At 42.4% G+C, this 16631-nt stretch overlaps 1 protein-coding gene across 1 annotated transcript in view; it reads right to left on the bottom strand.

The window, feature by feature from the left end:
* Window positions 1-11864: 11864 nt before the first annotated feature.
* The window catches only part of LOC112080670 (disks large homolog 1), a 92808-nt gene continuing 88041 nt past the window's right edge, over window positions 11865-16631 (bottom strand). The window contains exon 5 of the mRNA XM_024146518.2: window positions 11865-12036. Coding sequence (XP_024002286.2) covers window positions 12004-12036 — 33 coding nt within the window. The 3' untranslated portion in view covers window positions 11865-12003. The remainder of the gene's footprint in view (window positions 12037-16631) is intronic.

Here is a 16631-nt window from a genome sequence, read left to right as displayed (position 1 = left end):
ACGTGGTCCCATGGTGTTTATACTTGCGAACTATTGTTTGTACAGATGAACGTGGTACCTTCAGGGATTTGGAAATTGCTCCCAAGGATGAACCAGACTTGCGGAGGTCTACAATTTTTTTCTGAGGTATTGGCTGATATCTTTTGATTTTCCTATGATGTCAAGCAAAGAGGCACTGAGTTTGAAGGTAGGCCTTGACATACATCCACAGGTACACCTCGAATTGACTCAAATGATGTCAATTAGCCTATCAGAATCTTCTAAAGTCATGACATCATTTTCGGGAATGTTCCAAGCTGTTTAAAGGTACAGTCAATTTAGTGTATGTAAACTTCTGACCCATTGGAATTGTGATACAGTGAATTATAAGTGAAATAATCTGTCTGTAAACAATTGTTAGCAAAATTACCTGTGTCATGCACAAAGTAGATGTCCTAACCGACTAACCAAAACTATAGTTTGTTAACAAGAAATTTGTGGAGTGGTTGAAAAACGAGTTTTAATGATTCCAACCTAAGTGTATGTAAACCTCAGACTTCAACTGTATATAAACTCTGGGTTGCTGATGCTATGTATTGGCCAATGAAAGGCTTTGAAGCTACCGGTCAGCCAGTCCTCCATAGGATTGAATGGAATTCTAGAGTATTTAAATTAAATGTTTGAAGGACAAAAAAAGTAATACATATACAGTACGAGTCAAACGTTTGGACACACCTATTGGACACACCTACTCATTCAAGTTTTTTTCTTAATTTTTTACTATAATAGTGAATAATAGTTAAGACATCAAAACTATGAAATAAGACATATGGAATCATGTACTGTAGTAAACAAAAAAGTGTTAAACAAATCAACATTTATTTTATATTTGAGATTCTTCAAAGCCACCCTTTGCCTTGGGGGTGGCAGGTAGCCTAGTGGTTAGAGCGCTGGGCCAGTAACCGAAAGGTTGCTGGATCAAATCCCCAAGCTGACAAGTTCAAAATCTGTCGTTCCAGCCCTGAAAAAGGCAGTTAACCCACTGTTCCCCGGTAGGCCGTCATTGTAAATAAGAATTTGTTTATGACTGACTTGTTAAGTTGACTAGTAAAGAGTTCACTTATTGGCTAATTTTCCTTCACTCTGCAGTCCAACTCATCTCAATTGGGTTGAGGTCGGATGATTGTGGAGGCCAGGTCATCTGATGCAGCAATCCATCACTCTCCTGCTTGGTCAAATAGTCCTTACACAGCCTGGAGGTGTGTTGGGTGATTGTCCTGTTGAAAAACAAATGGTAGTCCCACTGAGCGCAAACCAGATGGGATGGCAAATCGCTGCAGAATGCTGTTAAGTGTGCCTTGAATTCTAAATAAATCACAAACAGTGTCACCAGCAAAGCACCCCCACACTTCCTCCTCTATACTTCAAGGTGGGAACTTTACATTCAGAGATCATCCGTTCACCTAATCTGCGCCTCAAATTTGGACTCTTCAGACCAAAGGACAGATTTCCACCGGTCTAATGTCCATTGCTCGTGTTTCTTGGCCCAAGCAAGTCTCTTTCTATTGGAGTCCTTTAGTGGTGGTTTCTTTGCAGCAATTCGACCATGAAGGCCTGATTCATGCAGTCTCCTCTGAACAGCCGATGTTGAGATGTGTCTGTTATTTGAACTCTGTCTACCATTTATTTGGGCTGCAATTTCTGTGACTGGTAACTCTAATGAACTTATCCTCTGCAGCAGAGGTAACTCTGGGTCTTCCTTTCCTGTGCCGTTCCTCATGAGAGCCAGTTTCATCATATCACTTGACGGTTTTTGCGACTGCACTTGAAAAAACTTTCAAAGTTCTTGAAATGTTCCGGATTGAATTACCTTCATGTCTTAAAGTAATGGACTGTCATTTTTCTTTGCTTATTTGAGCTGTTCTTGCCATAATATGCACTTGGTATTTTACCAAATAGGGCTATCTTCTGTATATCACCCCTACATTGGCTCAAACCACAATTAAGAAGGAAAGAAATTCCACAAATTACAAATTAACTTTTAACCTAACTAGGGTATGTGGGACAGTAGCGTCCCACCTCGTCAACAGCCAGTGAAACTGCAGGGCGCCAAATTCAAAACAGAAATCCCATAATTAAAATTCCTCAAACATACAAGTATTTTACACCATTTTAGAGATACACTTGTTGAGAATCCAGCCACAGTGTCCGATTTCAAAAAGGCTTTACAGCGAAAGCACACAAAACGATTATGTTAGGTCAGAGCAAAGTCACAGAAAAACACAGCCATTTTTCCAGCCAAAGAGAGGAGTCAGAAAAAGCACAAATAGAGAAAATGAATCACCTTTGATGATCTTCATCAGATGACACTCATAGGACTTCATGTTACACAATACATGTATGTTTTGTTCGGTAAAGTTCATATTTATATCCAAAAATATGAGTTTACATTGGCGCGTTATGTTCAGTAGTTCCAAAACCTCCGGTGATTTTGCAGAGAGCCACATCAATTTACAGAAATACTCATAATAAACATTGCTAAAAGATACAACTGTTATGCATGGAATTTTAGATCCACTTCTCCTTAATGCAACCGCTGTGTCAGATTTCTAAAAACTTTACGGAAAAAGCACACTATGCAATAATCTGAGTACAGCGCTCAGAGACCAAAACAACCCAAACAGATATCCGCCATGTTGTATAGTCAACAGAAGTCAGAAATAGCATTATAAATATTCACTTACCTTTGATGATCTTCATCAGAATGCACTCCCAGGAATCCCAGTTCCACAATAAATGTTTGTTTTGTTCGATAATGTCCATAATTTATGTCCAAATACCTCCTTTTTGTTCGCACGTTTAGCCCAGTAATCAAAATTCATGAGGCGCGATCACTAGGTGCAGACGAAAAGTCAAAAAGTTCCGTTACAGTCCGTAGAAACATGTCAAACGATGTATAGAATAAATTTTTTGGATGTTTTTAACATAAATCTTCAATAATGTTCCAACCGGAGAATTCCTTTGTCTTCAGAAATGTAATGGAACACAAGCTAACTATCACGTGAAGGCGCGTGGCCAGCTCGTGGCTCTCTGGCAGATCTCTGACTCATCCCCCTCTCATTCGCACCCACTTCACAGTAGAAGCCTCAAACAAGGTTCTAAAGACTGTTGACATCTAGTGGAAGCGCAATATGACCCCATAGACACTGTGTATTCGATAGGCCATGAGTTGAAAAACTACAAACCTCAGATTTCCCACTTCCTGGTTGGATTTTTTCTCAGGTTTTTGCGTGCCATATGAGTTATGTTATACTCACAGACATTTTTACTCACAGACTCACAGAGTGTTTTCTACTCCAAATCTACACATTGTATGCATATTCTAGCTTTTATGGCTGAGTAGCGGGCAGTTTAATTTGGGTACGCTTTTCATCCAAAATTCCCAATACCCTAGTGAAGTTAACAAGGCACACCTGTTAATTGAAATTCATTCCAGGTGACTACCTCATGAAGCTGGTTGAGAGAATACCGAGTGTGTGCAAAGCTGTCATCAAGGCAAAGAGTGACTCATTTGAAGAATCTCAAATATAAAATATATTTAGATTTGTTTAATACTTTTTTGGTTACTACATGATCCCAGTGGTGGAAAAAGTACCCAACTATCATACTTCAGTAATAGTAAAGATACCTTAATAGTCAAAGTAAAAGACACCCAGTAAAATTCGCCTTGAGTAAAAGTAGAAAAGTATTTGGTTTAAATATACTTAAGTATCAAAAGTAAAAGTATAAATAATTTCAAATTCCTTATATTAAGCAAACCAGATGGCACCATTTTCTTGTTTTTTTTTATTTTATGAAAAGTCACGGGCACACTCCAACATTCAGACATAATTTACAAACGAAGCATATGTGTTTAGTGAGTCCGCTAGATCAGAGGCAGTAAGGATGACTAGGGATGTTCATTTTCTTGTCCTGCTAAGCATTCAAAATGTAACAAGTACTTTTGGGTGTCAAGGAAAATGTATGGAGTAAAAAGTACAATATTTTTTAAAGGAATGTAGTAAAGTAAAATTGGTCAAAAATAGAAATAGTAAAGTACAGATACCCCAGAAAACTACTTTAGTAGTAGTTCTAAATATTTTTACTGAAGTACTTTACACCACTGCATGAGTCCATACATTTTATTTCATAGTTTTTTCATAGTTTAAGGTATTATTGGCACATTGGTATTTTGTGTTCCAAGATGGCTTAGCAGTTCAGACGTCATTTTGTCCTCGTATTGTCGTGTCCTGTATATATATATTTACACCTTTCTTCGCATATCTTTTATCTATTTTATTATCCAAGAACTCAACTACAAAAGCTTTCCTGCAACCCGCCTCACCAATTACAAAAAAAAAGTATTATTTACCTCAAATCTGAAAATCCACAGTGGAAGCTAGCCAGAGGCTAATCAGAAGCTAGCCAGAAAGCTAACCAGAAGCTAGCCGGAAGCTAGCCAGAAGCTAATCTGAAGCTGCCCAGAAGTTAGCCGGTTTGCTGGCTAGCGTTGGTGTTTCAGCTGCCCACGTTTTGTGGTCATCAGCTATTCCTTTAGCTCGATAATCTACCGGCACTTTTGTGCAACGCGACTCGGACCGGAGCATACCGGGCCTTTTTTTCTCAGTGTMCCCGGATTTCAGYCKCAGGCTCTGGACATTTGCACCTTGATTTCGCAGCTTKCTAGCTGCAAACCGTGTGACTATTGGCTTACGTCGATCCCGGAGCAAACTTAAATTATTCCGGAGCTAGCCAGCTGAGGAGTTCCATCAGCCATTCCTGGGCTACAGTCACCTATCCGGACCCGTTTTTTTTTTTTGCTCCAGATGCGGAGCCCCACCGGGCCTTCACGACTGACTGCCGACGTTATCTGCCCGAGGGAGTTATCCAACTGGCACCTCCGTCGCGACGTTACCTGAAAGCTCATCTGGGGCCCGCTAATCGTTAGCTGTCTTATCGGCTGCTATCTGAATAAGTATATCGGACAATTTTTTTTCTTGGGTCACTATATCTATTTTTCCAATTGGATTGATCCCCTCTACCACACGGAACCCCACTAATCTACCGACGGAAACGCACGAGGTGTCTAAAAATAGACCTCCATCCTATGCTATCTTGCTACCGATAGCCATCTACCCGGCTAGCTGTCTGGATCGCCATGACCCCAACCAACCTCTACTCACTGGACCCTTATTGATCACTCGATTAAGCATGCCTCTCCTTAATGTAAATATGCCTTGTCCATTGCTGTTCTGGTTAGTGTTTATTGGCTTATTTCACTGTAGAGCCTCTAGCCCTGCTCACTATACCATATCCAACCTCACAGTTCCACCACCCACATATGCGATGACATCACCTGGTTTCAATGATGTTTCTAGAGACAATATCTCTCTCATCATCACTCAATACCTAGGTTTACCTCCACTGTATTCACATCCTACCATACCTTTGTCTGTACATTATTCCTTTAAGCTATTTTATCGCCCCCAGAAACGTCCTTTTACTCTCTGTTCTAGACGTTCTAGACGACCAATTCTCATAGCTTTTAGCCGTACCCTTATCCTACTCCTCCTCTGTTCCTCTGGTGATGTAGAGGTGAATCCAGGCCCTGCAGTACCTAGCTATACTCCTATTCCCCATGCGCTCTCTTTTGATGACTTCTGTAACCGTAATAGCCTTGGTTTCATGCATGTTAACATTAGAAGCCTCCTCCCTAAGTTTGTTTTGTTCACTGCTTTAGCACACTCTGCCAACCCGGATGTTTTAGCCGTGTCTGAATCCTGGCTTAAGAAGACCACCAAAAATTCTGACATTTTCATCCTTAACTACAAGATTTTCAGACAAGATAGAACGGCCAAAGGGGGCGGTGTTGCAATCTACTGCAAAGATTGCCTGCAGAGTTCTGTTTTACTATCCAGGTCTGTTCCCAAACAATTTGAACTTCTACTTTTAAAAATCCACCTCTCTAAAAACAAGTCTCTCACCGTTGCCGCCTGCTATAGACCACCTATTCCTATTCCGCAACAAAGCATCCTTCACTCATGCTGCCAAACATACMCTTGTAAAACTGACCATCCTACCAATCCTCGACTTYGGTGATGTCATTTACAAAATAGCCTCCAAAATCCTACTCAATAAATTGGATGCAGTCTATCACAGTGCCATCCGTTTTGTCACCAAAGCCCCATAYACTACCCACCACTGCGACTGTAGCTCTTCGTTGGCTGGCCTCGCTTCATACTCGTCGCCAAACCCACTGGCTCCAGGTCATCTACAAGACCCTGCTAGGTAAAGTCCCCCTTATCTCAGCTCGCTGGTCACCATAGCAGCACCTACCTGTAGCACGCGCTCCAGCAGGTATATCTCTCTGGTCACCCAAAACCAATTCTTCCTTTGGCCGCCTCTCCTTCCAGTTCTCTGCTGCAATGACTGGAACAAAACTAAAAAAATCTCTGAAACTGGAAACACTTATCTCCTCACTAGCTTTAAGCACCAGGTCAGAGGCAGCTCATAGATTACTGCACCTGTACATAGCCCATCTATAATTTAGCCCAAACAACTACCTCTTTACCTACTGTATTCATTTATTTATTTTGCTCCTTTGCACCCCATTATTTCTATCTCTACTTTGCACTTTCTTCCACTGCAAACCAACCATTCCAGTGTTTTTTTTTTTAACTTGCTATATTGTATTTACTTCGCCACCATGGCCTTTTTATATATTTTTTTATTTATATATATATTTTTTGTTTGCCTTTCACCTCCCTTACCTCACTTGCTCACATTGTATATAGACTTATTTTTCACTGTATTATTGACTGTATGTTTGTTTTACTCCATGTGTAACCATGTGTTGTTGTATGTGTCGAACTGCTTTGCTTCATCTTGGCCAGGTCGCAATTGTAAATGAGAACGTGTTCTCAATTTGCCTACCTGGTTAAATAAAGGTGAAATAAAAAAATAAAAAATTTCTTTTAAATATATTTTCATGTTTTTATGTTTAGCTCATACAATGTAAAAGAATGCATTAAGGTGTCTGTCAGAGGAAACGTAGATATTAATAAATAGATTTATATAGCTTCCAAAAGGTTTTACAATGGTGGGGGAGTACCAAGTTGGATGTGTGGTGGCTTCAAAACAGCACCCCTTTGCAGTCATCTAGTGTAAATATAAATAATTGGTTCATACACTGTTCGAGTCAGTACATATGAAATTTGGTTTGTATGGTGTACCTGATCCACTAATATTGACAGAAGGGAGAACAAGACGAGCCACCACTTTTATATGAGCTACAGATGCACACACAAAATCCATAAAAGCAATGCATTATCATCTTATCACTTTTTTTAAAATGCCTCTATTGCTTCTCGCACAGATCCAAATTCTAGTTCTTCGAATAGGCCATTCTAAAGAGTAATTAGTGAAAAGTGAATTTGGACGTTGCACTGGCGCCTGACATTAATTAGATATATGTGCCCGACCAGTAATCAGATACAGAATTTGAACAGGTTCCATTTGTCCATCCAAATACTAAGTAACAGTGGAGATGAGGCTTATGCGGAAAACCTTTCAGATGACAGACCTCTGAAATGTGTGTGTGTGTGTGTGTGTGTGTGTGTGTGTGTGTGTGTGTGTGTGTGTGTGTGTGTGTGTGTGTGTGTGAGAGCGATATTGGCTAGTGCAAGCAGGGTCCCTGTTTTAGATGCAGTAAATAGGGAGGGCGGGTTAGTGCTGCGTGTCAGGAGCCTGGAGGTTGCTAGGCAACGCTGGGAAAGGCATGTGCTACTGCAGGGGTTCCCAACATCAGCCCTCAACTATCTGTGTGTTACTGCAGGTTTTCACCAATTCACTACAATCTATTGGTGGCCTCTTAGTCATCATCCTTCATTTAAACATCCTTGACGCAATTGTATGAATGAGTGTGCACTAGGAGATGCCAAGGCATTGGAATGAAAATCTGTATATAAAAAAACATGAGAACAGTTTGTCCTCTACTGTTCCACCCTCCAACCCCAATCCCTCTCATGGGTAAGCTGGGTATTTTGACACTCTGGGGTAAAAATACAACGTGACTGAAAGGAGTCAAGAGTTAAGCTGCCAATGAACTCTACACCCTTATCACATTACCTTGGATTCTTTAGGCACAACAAAACATTGGTTTGACATGTTTCTATGGCGCTCGGATGCTTCCCGCAACTACAAGGTGCCACTGAGTCATCACATTTCTGTGCCTTCGACGCTGCTACCACCAAATCTTCTCTAACATAGGGTCTGTGTCTACGACGTGTTGATATGACTCAAGGCTTTTCTGGCAGGGCGTTTCAGTGCTGGTGATGACTGCTCTCATGATTAAGAGCAGTCCTAGGTTTTTCTTAAACTGTGTTTTTACACCTGGGTGATTCTCATGACGCATCAGCAAAAATCTAAAATAATTCTGAGGACTAAGATGTCTATTTTTTGGCAAAGTGTCTTATTTTAAAAACATTTCACATTTGCCAGAATTTTTTATTTTCACCCCAAATTCTCATTACCGAAATGCCTCCGGATTAAATTCTCGGGTCATTTTATACTATTTTACTTTCGAGAAACCTAACACAATAAAACAATATATGTCGCTGTAGTTTGTCCATAAATCATAAAGGTATACTAGTTGATGTTTAGATAAAAATATATTTATTACATAAAACAGTGTCTCATTACGTAACACTTTTTCAAGTTCCTGTAAAGTTTTATTCCCCCATGATGCATCATCTAGAGTAGGCATTAGATGAGCACAAGTTAGGTTAATTTATTCGCTTCTATGTCTTCAGAATTAGGTTCTTATTTTCAAACACCCATTTACCCCACTTGGCCTTCTCAATACCGAAATGTCTAAAAAGCTCAAATTAGGGAAAAAGTAAGATTTAAATTTGATCCTTTAAAAAAAWATATATATATATTAAAATGAAATGTCAGCGTTATGTTTAACTAAGTCCTTTTCATTAGGGGAGCAAAGTTAAAAATATTTTAAATTGATTAGTTAATTTTTTGGACTGTTGCAATAATGAGAATTGTGGAAATTGTGGTAAAATGTATGATATGATCAAAAACTTATAATAATTCTAAAATAGATAAGTACAGATCCTAATCTCAGTGATCCAAGAGGAAATTTTGTAAAAATTTCATTCAGAATTTGAGTCAAATGTCAGTTTCGTGAGAATGACCCACCTATAGGATGTGTCCAATTACACATGACGCAGTGTTAGCTCTCAAATAGGTATTGTTCAGTCCTTTTTTCCACATCAAAGATCAGTGAGCATACATACACCTCAATGTATCTACTATGCCGAGTCAGTTGAGACTTAAATTTCAACTCGCTGCCCAAAGCAGCAACACAGAAACAGGCACCGGATGTACTACACGACACCCTAACATACACAAGTGTTCCCACAGAACCCCCTAGGACAACATCAATCTAAATGTATACAGCATCAGCGATAAACATTATCGAAGGGAATTAAGCTGCTGTTCTCAACCTTCTTTCAAACTAAATGGCCTAAGCTGGGAAACACTGAGCATGCCATGAGAGTAGGATAGTGTAGCTTACCACACACACACACACAGGTTTTGTTTTCCCTCCCTAATGCGTCGTATGAAATGACTCACGCAGCCCAGCAAAGCATTCGGAGGGAGGCTGGACCTACCAGCAGGTGCTGGTGTAGCCTCTTGGTCCTCCGCAGGGTGCCCATGATGCGGCGGCCCATCTTTTTGGCGTACCACACCGAGTTGAGCATGCTGTTGCTTGCTGCCACTGCTGCTGCTGCTGTGTGTAGGTGCTGTGTCGACGCTGCTACCGCTGTTGCAGGCTTAGGGGTGGTGGTGGTTGGAGGGGAGAGGACAGGACAGGAGGAAGGTGGGGCTTCACTCCAGCTTCACTCTAGCTCGTGTCATCCGCCCTACCCTCCCCCTCCCCCTCACTCACAAACACAACGGAGGCTGCAGAGGCAGCGTCGGTGGGTGCTGGAGAAAGCAAGAGTATGATTCTTGACCAAGGTCGCAATAGGAAGGACGTATGGACTTCACCTTTTTACCCCACAGACGGGAGGGTCTGAGGGAGTCCAGAGGAGCATAGAGGCTGCTTCTCGCTTTCACTTGCTCTTTAATAGGCACTTAAGTCTGCGCAGTCGTCCAAATTAGAAAGCAGGCTCTGGACGTGACGGGAGAACCAAAGCACCCTCTTGGGGAGGATTAACCTGTGGAGAAGGAAAGAGCAGCATGTTCATCTGATGAGGAGACGAGTGTCTGTCCTGGTGCACAGAGAATGACAGACTGGTGCAGGGGATGGGAGATGGCGAGAGAGAAAGGATTGTGTGTGTGTGTGCGTGTGAGAGAGAGTGAGCTAGGAAGATAGCTGTGTCCAAATCTTCATCTCTGAAATAGTGCTTTATTAACCTCTTCTTCCCCTCCAGCTTTCCTATCTTCAGTCTCCCTCCCACCCTCCCTCACAATCTCAACTGGTTCGTGCTTGGTCAGATCCAGATGTGTTTGATGTCGTTTTCACATTCTAAAAATGAGTCAGCAGGGGAAGCTCACATTCGGATAACGCTGACTTAACGCTCCAGTGATGGACCGGAGAGAGGGGGGAGGGAAATGGGATGACAGTATTGAGCCCAGCATTCCACCACAAGGGGAGCAGAATACTCTGGAGATTTCTCAGGAGTCTCATCCAAGAAAGCATTAACGTCTATAGTCTCGATTCTAGAAGTCTTCACCACATTGCCAACGCTTACAGTGGCTTATTGCAACAGTGCAAGACATTGATGTGCATGGGTTTTCATTTGGCATTGTTTCGTATTTGGCTCACATAACCCTGGTGTGAAATGGAAAGTATGTGCAACAGTCACTACAGCATAGTGAAGAAATGCAAACTAATACAAATTATTTTCTTTGGCGATAGTGTTTTTTACTAATAACAAATTACTGAGTTCACTTTGGATATCACTGAATGCTGAATGAATACAGATATTAATTCAGCACATGTACTGACTGGGTTGTAAATCTCAGGGGTGAGATGGGACCTATACTAGGTCTATCCCACTTTCCTTCTGTAATAGAAAGCCTCACTAGATATGTCCTTTTCATAGGTTAAGCACTCTCTCCCCCTGCCTTTTTCTTCTCCTTCAATAGCTCATCCAAGGACCTCCATTTTCTTGGTGTCAGTTTTTCCTTTGGTCCGCATTGGCATTCATCTTTTGCGTTGCCATGGCGCTGCTTGAACTAGAGAGGGAGGCCTGTAGAGGGAGAGAAACATACAGTACTCCCTTTTCTACTCTCCTCCGCTGTGCCATCACTTTTTCCCTGCTTTCAGTGTCTTTCCGGGACGTGCAATTCCATTCATTTCTGTTATCAGTAGCGAAGACAGCGGCCACTGACGTCACTGATGGGGAAAGGGCAGCTCGCGGTAATGCCATTGATGAATTGTGAGAGAACAATAGACTGAGGGATGGGAAATTGCATTGCTAAGGTTTCTCTGCGTATAGCCACCTGCTGGCATTACAGTCCTCATTATCAACGTACAGCATACGTGCACACACGTTTATTGGCTAAAGGGATGTATGGCCAATAGACAAATCTGAAAATCTATTCAAGAGAATGGAGGTTCATCATATTTTCTAATGCCATATAAAACCTGCAAAATATATTCAATGATCTACAGTACCAGTCAAAAGTTAATCATTTAACGTTTTATCTTAATTTTTTACTATTTTCTACATTGTAGAACAATAGTGAAGACATCAAAACTATGAAACAACACATATGGAATCATGTAGTAACCGAAAAAGTTACTACATGATTCCAAATGCTGAGCACTTGCTGGCTGCTTTTCCTTCACTCTGCTGTCCAACTCACCCCAAACCATCTCAAATTGGATTGAGGTCGGGTGATTGTGGAGGCCAGGTCATCTGATGTAGCACTCCATCCCTCTCCTGCTTGGTTAAATAGCCCTTACACAGCCTGGAGGTGTGTTGGGTCATTGTCCTGTTGAAAAACAAATAATAGTCCCATATCGTATCGCTGCAGAATGCTGTGGTAGCTATACTGGTTAAGTGTGCCTGGAATTCTAAATAAATCACTGGCAGCGTCAACAGCAAAGCACCCCCACACCACCTCCTCCATGCTTCACGGTGGGAACATATGCAGAGATCATCCATTCACCTACTATGCGTCTCAAAAGGATTCAGCTGTTGGAACCAAGAATCTCAAATTTGGACTCATCAGACCAAAGGACAGATTTCACAAATGACAGATTTCCACCGGTGTAATGTCCATTGCTTGTGTTTCTTGGCCCAAGCAAGTCTCTTCTTAATATTGGTGTCCTTTAGTAGTGTTTCTTTGAATCAATTCGACCATGAAGGCATGATTCACACAGTCTCCTCTGAACAGTTGATGTTGAGATGTGTCTGTTACTTGAACTCTGTGAAGCATTTATTTGGGCTGCAATTTCTGAGTCTGGTAACTTATCCTCTGTAGCAAAGGTAACTCTGGGTTTTCCGTTCCTGTGGCGGTCCTCATGAGAGCCAGTTTCATCATAGCGCTTGATGGTTTTTGTGACTGCACTTGAAGACACTTTCAAAGTTCTTGAAATGTTCCGTATTGACTGTCTTCATGTCGTAAAGTAATGAGCCTACCAGATGCGCTAAATAACTTCTATGCTCGCTTCGACGCAAGCAACACTGAAGCACGCATGAGAGCATCAGCTGTTACGGATGACTGTGTGATCACGCTCTCCGTAACCCATGTGAATAAGACCTTAAAACAGGTCAACATTCACAAGGCCGTAGGGCAAAACGGATTACCAGGACGTGTACTGTCTGTAGCCATGAAGTGCTTTGAAAGGCTGGTCATGGGTCACATCAACACCATTATCCCAGAAACCCTAGACCAACTTGAATTTGCATACCGCCCCAACAGGTCCACAGATGATGCAATATCTATTGCACTCCACACTGCTCTTTCCCACCTGGAAAAATGGAACACCTATGTGAGAATGCTATTCAACACCATAGTGCGCTCAAAGCTCATCACCTAAGCTAAGGACCCTGGGACTAAACACCTCCCTCTGCAACAGGATCCTGGACTTCCTGACGGGCCGCCCCAGGTGGTAAGTGTATGTAACACAAGGGTGCGTGCTCAGTCCCCTCCTGTACTCCCTGTTCCCCCATGACTGCATGGCCAAGCACGACTCCAACACCATCATTAAGTTTGCCGACGACACAACAGTGGTAGGCCTGAACACCGACAACGATGAGATTTAACGATGGACTCTCATTTCTCTTTCGTTATTTGAGCTGTTACCATAATATGGATTTGGTCTTTTACCAAATAGGGCTATTTTCTCTATACCACCCCTACCTTGTCACAACACAACTGATTGGCTCAAACGCATTGAGGAAAGAAATTCAACAAATTAACTTATAACAAGGCACACATGTTAATTGAAATGTATACCTCATGAAGCTGGTTGAGAGAATGCCAAGAGTGTGCAAAGCTGTCAAGGCAAAGGGTGACTACTTTGAAGAATCTCACTTTTTTGGTTACTACATGATTCCATGTGTGTTATTTCATAGTTTTGATGTTTTCACTATTATTCCACAATGTATAAAATAGTAAAAATAAAGAAAAACCCTGGAATGAGCAGGGGTGTCCAAACTTTTGACTGGTACTGTATGTGCCATGTCTCTGTATTATATGGTGGGCTTGTGTAAAAAGGATGTGAGCAGAGGATACATCTATCTTGCTTGGCAGTCAATTTACCACTTGTACATTTTATCCACTCACCTACGAAGTTCAAATCACCTCTCATTTCATGACAAGCAGAGTAAACTGTAGCCTAAATTGCAAACGTCTGAAAAGCTCATTCTAAGGGAAAGATCAGAAGAATTTCCATCTCACATGGATTAATAAAGTATTATTTCTCAAATAAATGTTCAAGTGTCAGCGGATGTGGGGTGAACATAGCAAAAATAGGCAGCTGTTTGTGTCAGGGTCGGGAGGATCAATTCTATATTCACACCATGCGCCATCTTTTGACAATTGAGATAATCAAAAATCTATTGATATCAATCAAGGAATCCGACAGGAAAAGACTGAGGTCACACAAACATGCGCATGACTGCGCAGACATTAGCCAAACCAAGATTATATGGCATGAGCATGAGCTTCAGTACAAAGAGCATTGTTTGCCATTTTATCTGAAAATGTCTCTTAATTGGAGCACAGCCATGCTCTACTTAAAGAAAAGGTGTGCAGATGTTGGTCTGGGAAGCTCATTCACAGTATAGAGTCAGCCATCTTGCGTTGCAACACATAAACAAACAGCCTCTTGATGTTGGTGATCGGCAACTTTGTCCAGTCAAAAGACAAAAAGATTGTGCAAAAATATCAGCCATACTAATAAAAAGCTAATTAGCTCAACGCCAACCGCAACTCATAACCCTACCTCAAAAGTCAGCGGAGCATCTAAGGGTGAAGCTGGGAGGAGGTGGGTTACCTGGAATGGTGCCTGGCTTTTGGGGTAGGAGGTTGAGCAGGTGGGAAGGAGGGACGCCTCGTGGCTTTGGGAGTATGGGGCGGTGGGCAAGGGGGGACGTAGCTCCTGCTGCCCTAAAGTGGGCAGCCTGTCAAAGATGCATTCCAGAGAAGCTACCTACAGAGGGAGGTAGGGGCACGGAACTCAAAGGGTTACCATACAGTACAATAAAAGGACAAAAGAGAAAGCAAGAGGGGATGGAAAGAGACGGGTGGGGGGGGGGGGGGCAGGGCGGGGGGGGGGGCAATACATAAAAATAAACTGCAGAGCAAAATGGGGAGATGTGAGAAGAAAGAAAGTAGAAGGTATAGAAGAGAAGGTAGAAAAGGGGGAAAGGAAATATGGGGGGGTTGTCTGCGTACACTGAGATCACCTAGCATAGCACGTCCTGGAGAGCTACTGTGTCTTCAGTTTCTTGTAGTGGACTGCAATATCTAGCAACTGATTCAATACAATTGCATTTGGAAAGTAATTCAGACACATTCCCTTTTCCACTTTGTTACAGCCTCATTCTAAAATAGATTAAATCGTTTTTTTCCCCCTCAGGCTGCACACAATACCGCCATAATGACAAAGCGGAAAACAGGTTTAGACATTTTTGCTAATGTATAAAAAAAACCAGCGGTCTAAGTGAACTGCATCACAGCGCTAAAGGCATCACTACAGACCTTGGTTGATCCCGGCTGTATCACAACCAGCCGTGATCAGAAGAAAATTACCAAAGGCGTGCTCAATTGCCCAGCATCTCGTTAGCGGAAAGCTTGGCCAGGGGGTAATAGTCATTGTAAAATAAGAATTTGTTCTTAACTGACTTGTTTAGTTAAATAAAGGATAAAGAAATACATTTTATAATATTATATATATATATATATATATATAATAGATATATACACTGCTCAAAAAAAAAAAGGAACACTTAAACAACACAAAGTAACTCCAAGTCATCACCACTTCTGTGAAATCAAACTTGTCACTTAGGAAGCAACACTGATTGCAATACATTTCACATGCTTGTGCAAAAGTGGAATAGACAACAGGTGGAAATTATAGGCAATTAGCAAGACACCCCCAATGAAAGAGTGGTTCTGCAGGCTGGTGACCACAGACCATTCTCAGTTCCTATGCTTCCTGGCTGATGTTTTGGTCACTTTTGAATGCTGGCGGTGCTCTCACTCTAGTGGTAGCATGAGACGGAGTCTACAACCCACACAAGTGGCTCAGGTAGGTGCAGCTCATCCAGGATGGCACATTCAATGCGAGCTGTGGCAAAAAGGTTTGCGTGTCTGTTCAGCGTAGTGTCCAAAGCATGAGGCGCTACCAGGAGACAGGCCAGTACCATCAGGAGACTGGAGGAGGCCGTAGGAGGCAACAACCCAAGCACGGACCGCTACTCCGCCTTTGTGCAGGAGGAGCACTGCCAGAGCCCTGCAAAATGACCTCCAGCAGGCCACAAATGTGCATGTGTCTGCTCAAAACGTCAGAAAACAGACTCCATGAGGTGGTATGAGGGCCCGACATCCACATGGTGGGGGTTGTGGCTTACAGCCCAACACCGTGCAGGACGTTGGCATTTGCCAAGAGAAACACCAAGATTGGCAAATTTGCCACTGGCGCCCTGGGCTGCTCATCAGATATAGACAGGTGTCACTAGGCTCAGTGGCACGTGACGTACGACGTGACAGAGTCTGGGAGACGCCCGTGGAGAACGTTCTGCTGCCTGCAAACATCCTCCAGCGCAGATGACCGGTTTGGCGTGGGTCAGTCATGGTGTGGTGGCATTCTTTGGGGGGCCGCACAGCCCTCCATGTGTGCTCGCCAGAGGTAGCCTGACTGCCATTAGGTACCGAGGATGAGATCCTCAGAACCCCTTGTGAGACCATATGCTTGCTGCGGTGGCCCTGGTCTCTCCTAATGCAAAGACAATGCTAGACCTCATGTGGCTGAGTGTGTGCAGCAGTTCCTCAGAGGAAGAGCCATTGATGCATGACTAGCCCAGTCCATCGTTCCCCAGAGCGAGACTGAAACATCCACAAGCACATTCTAT

This window comes from Salvelinus sp. IW2-2015, unplaced genomic scaffold (assembly GCF_002910315.2).
Source record: "Salvelinus sp. IW2-2015 unplaced genomic scaffold, ASM291031v2 Un_scaffold16416, whole genome shotgun sequence".
Classification (NCBI taxonomy): Eukaryota; Metazoa; Chordata; class Actinopteri; order Salmoniformes; family Salmonidae; genus Salvelinus; species Salvelinus sp. IW2-2015.
This window is presented reverse-complemented; position numbering and strand designations above follow the sequence as displayed.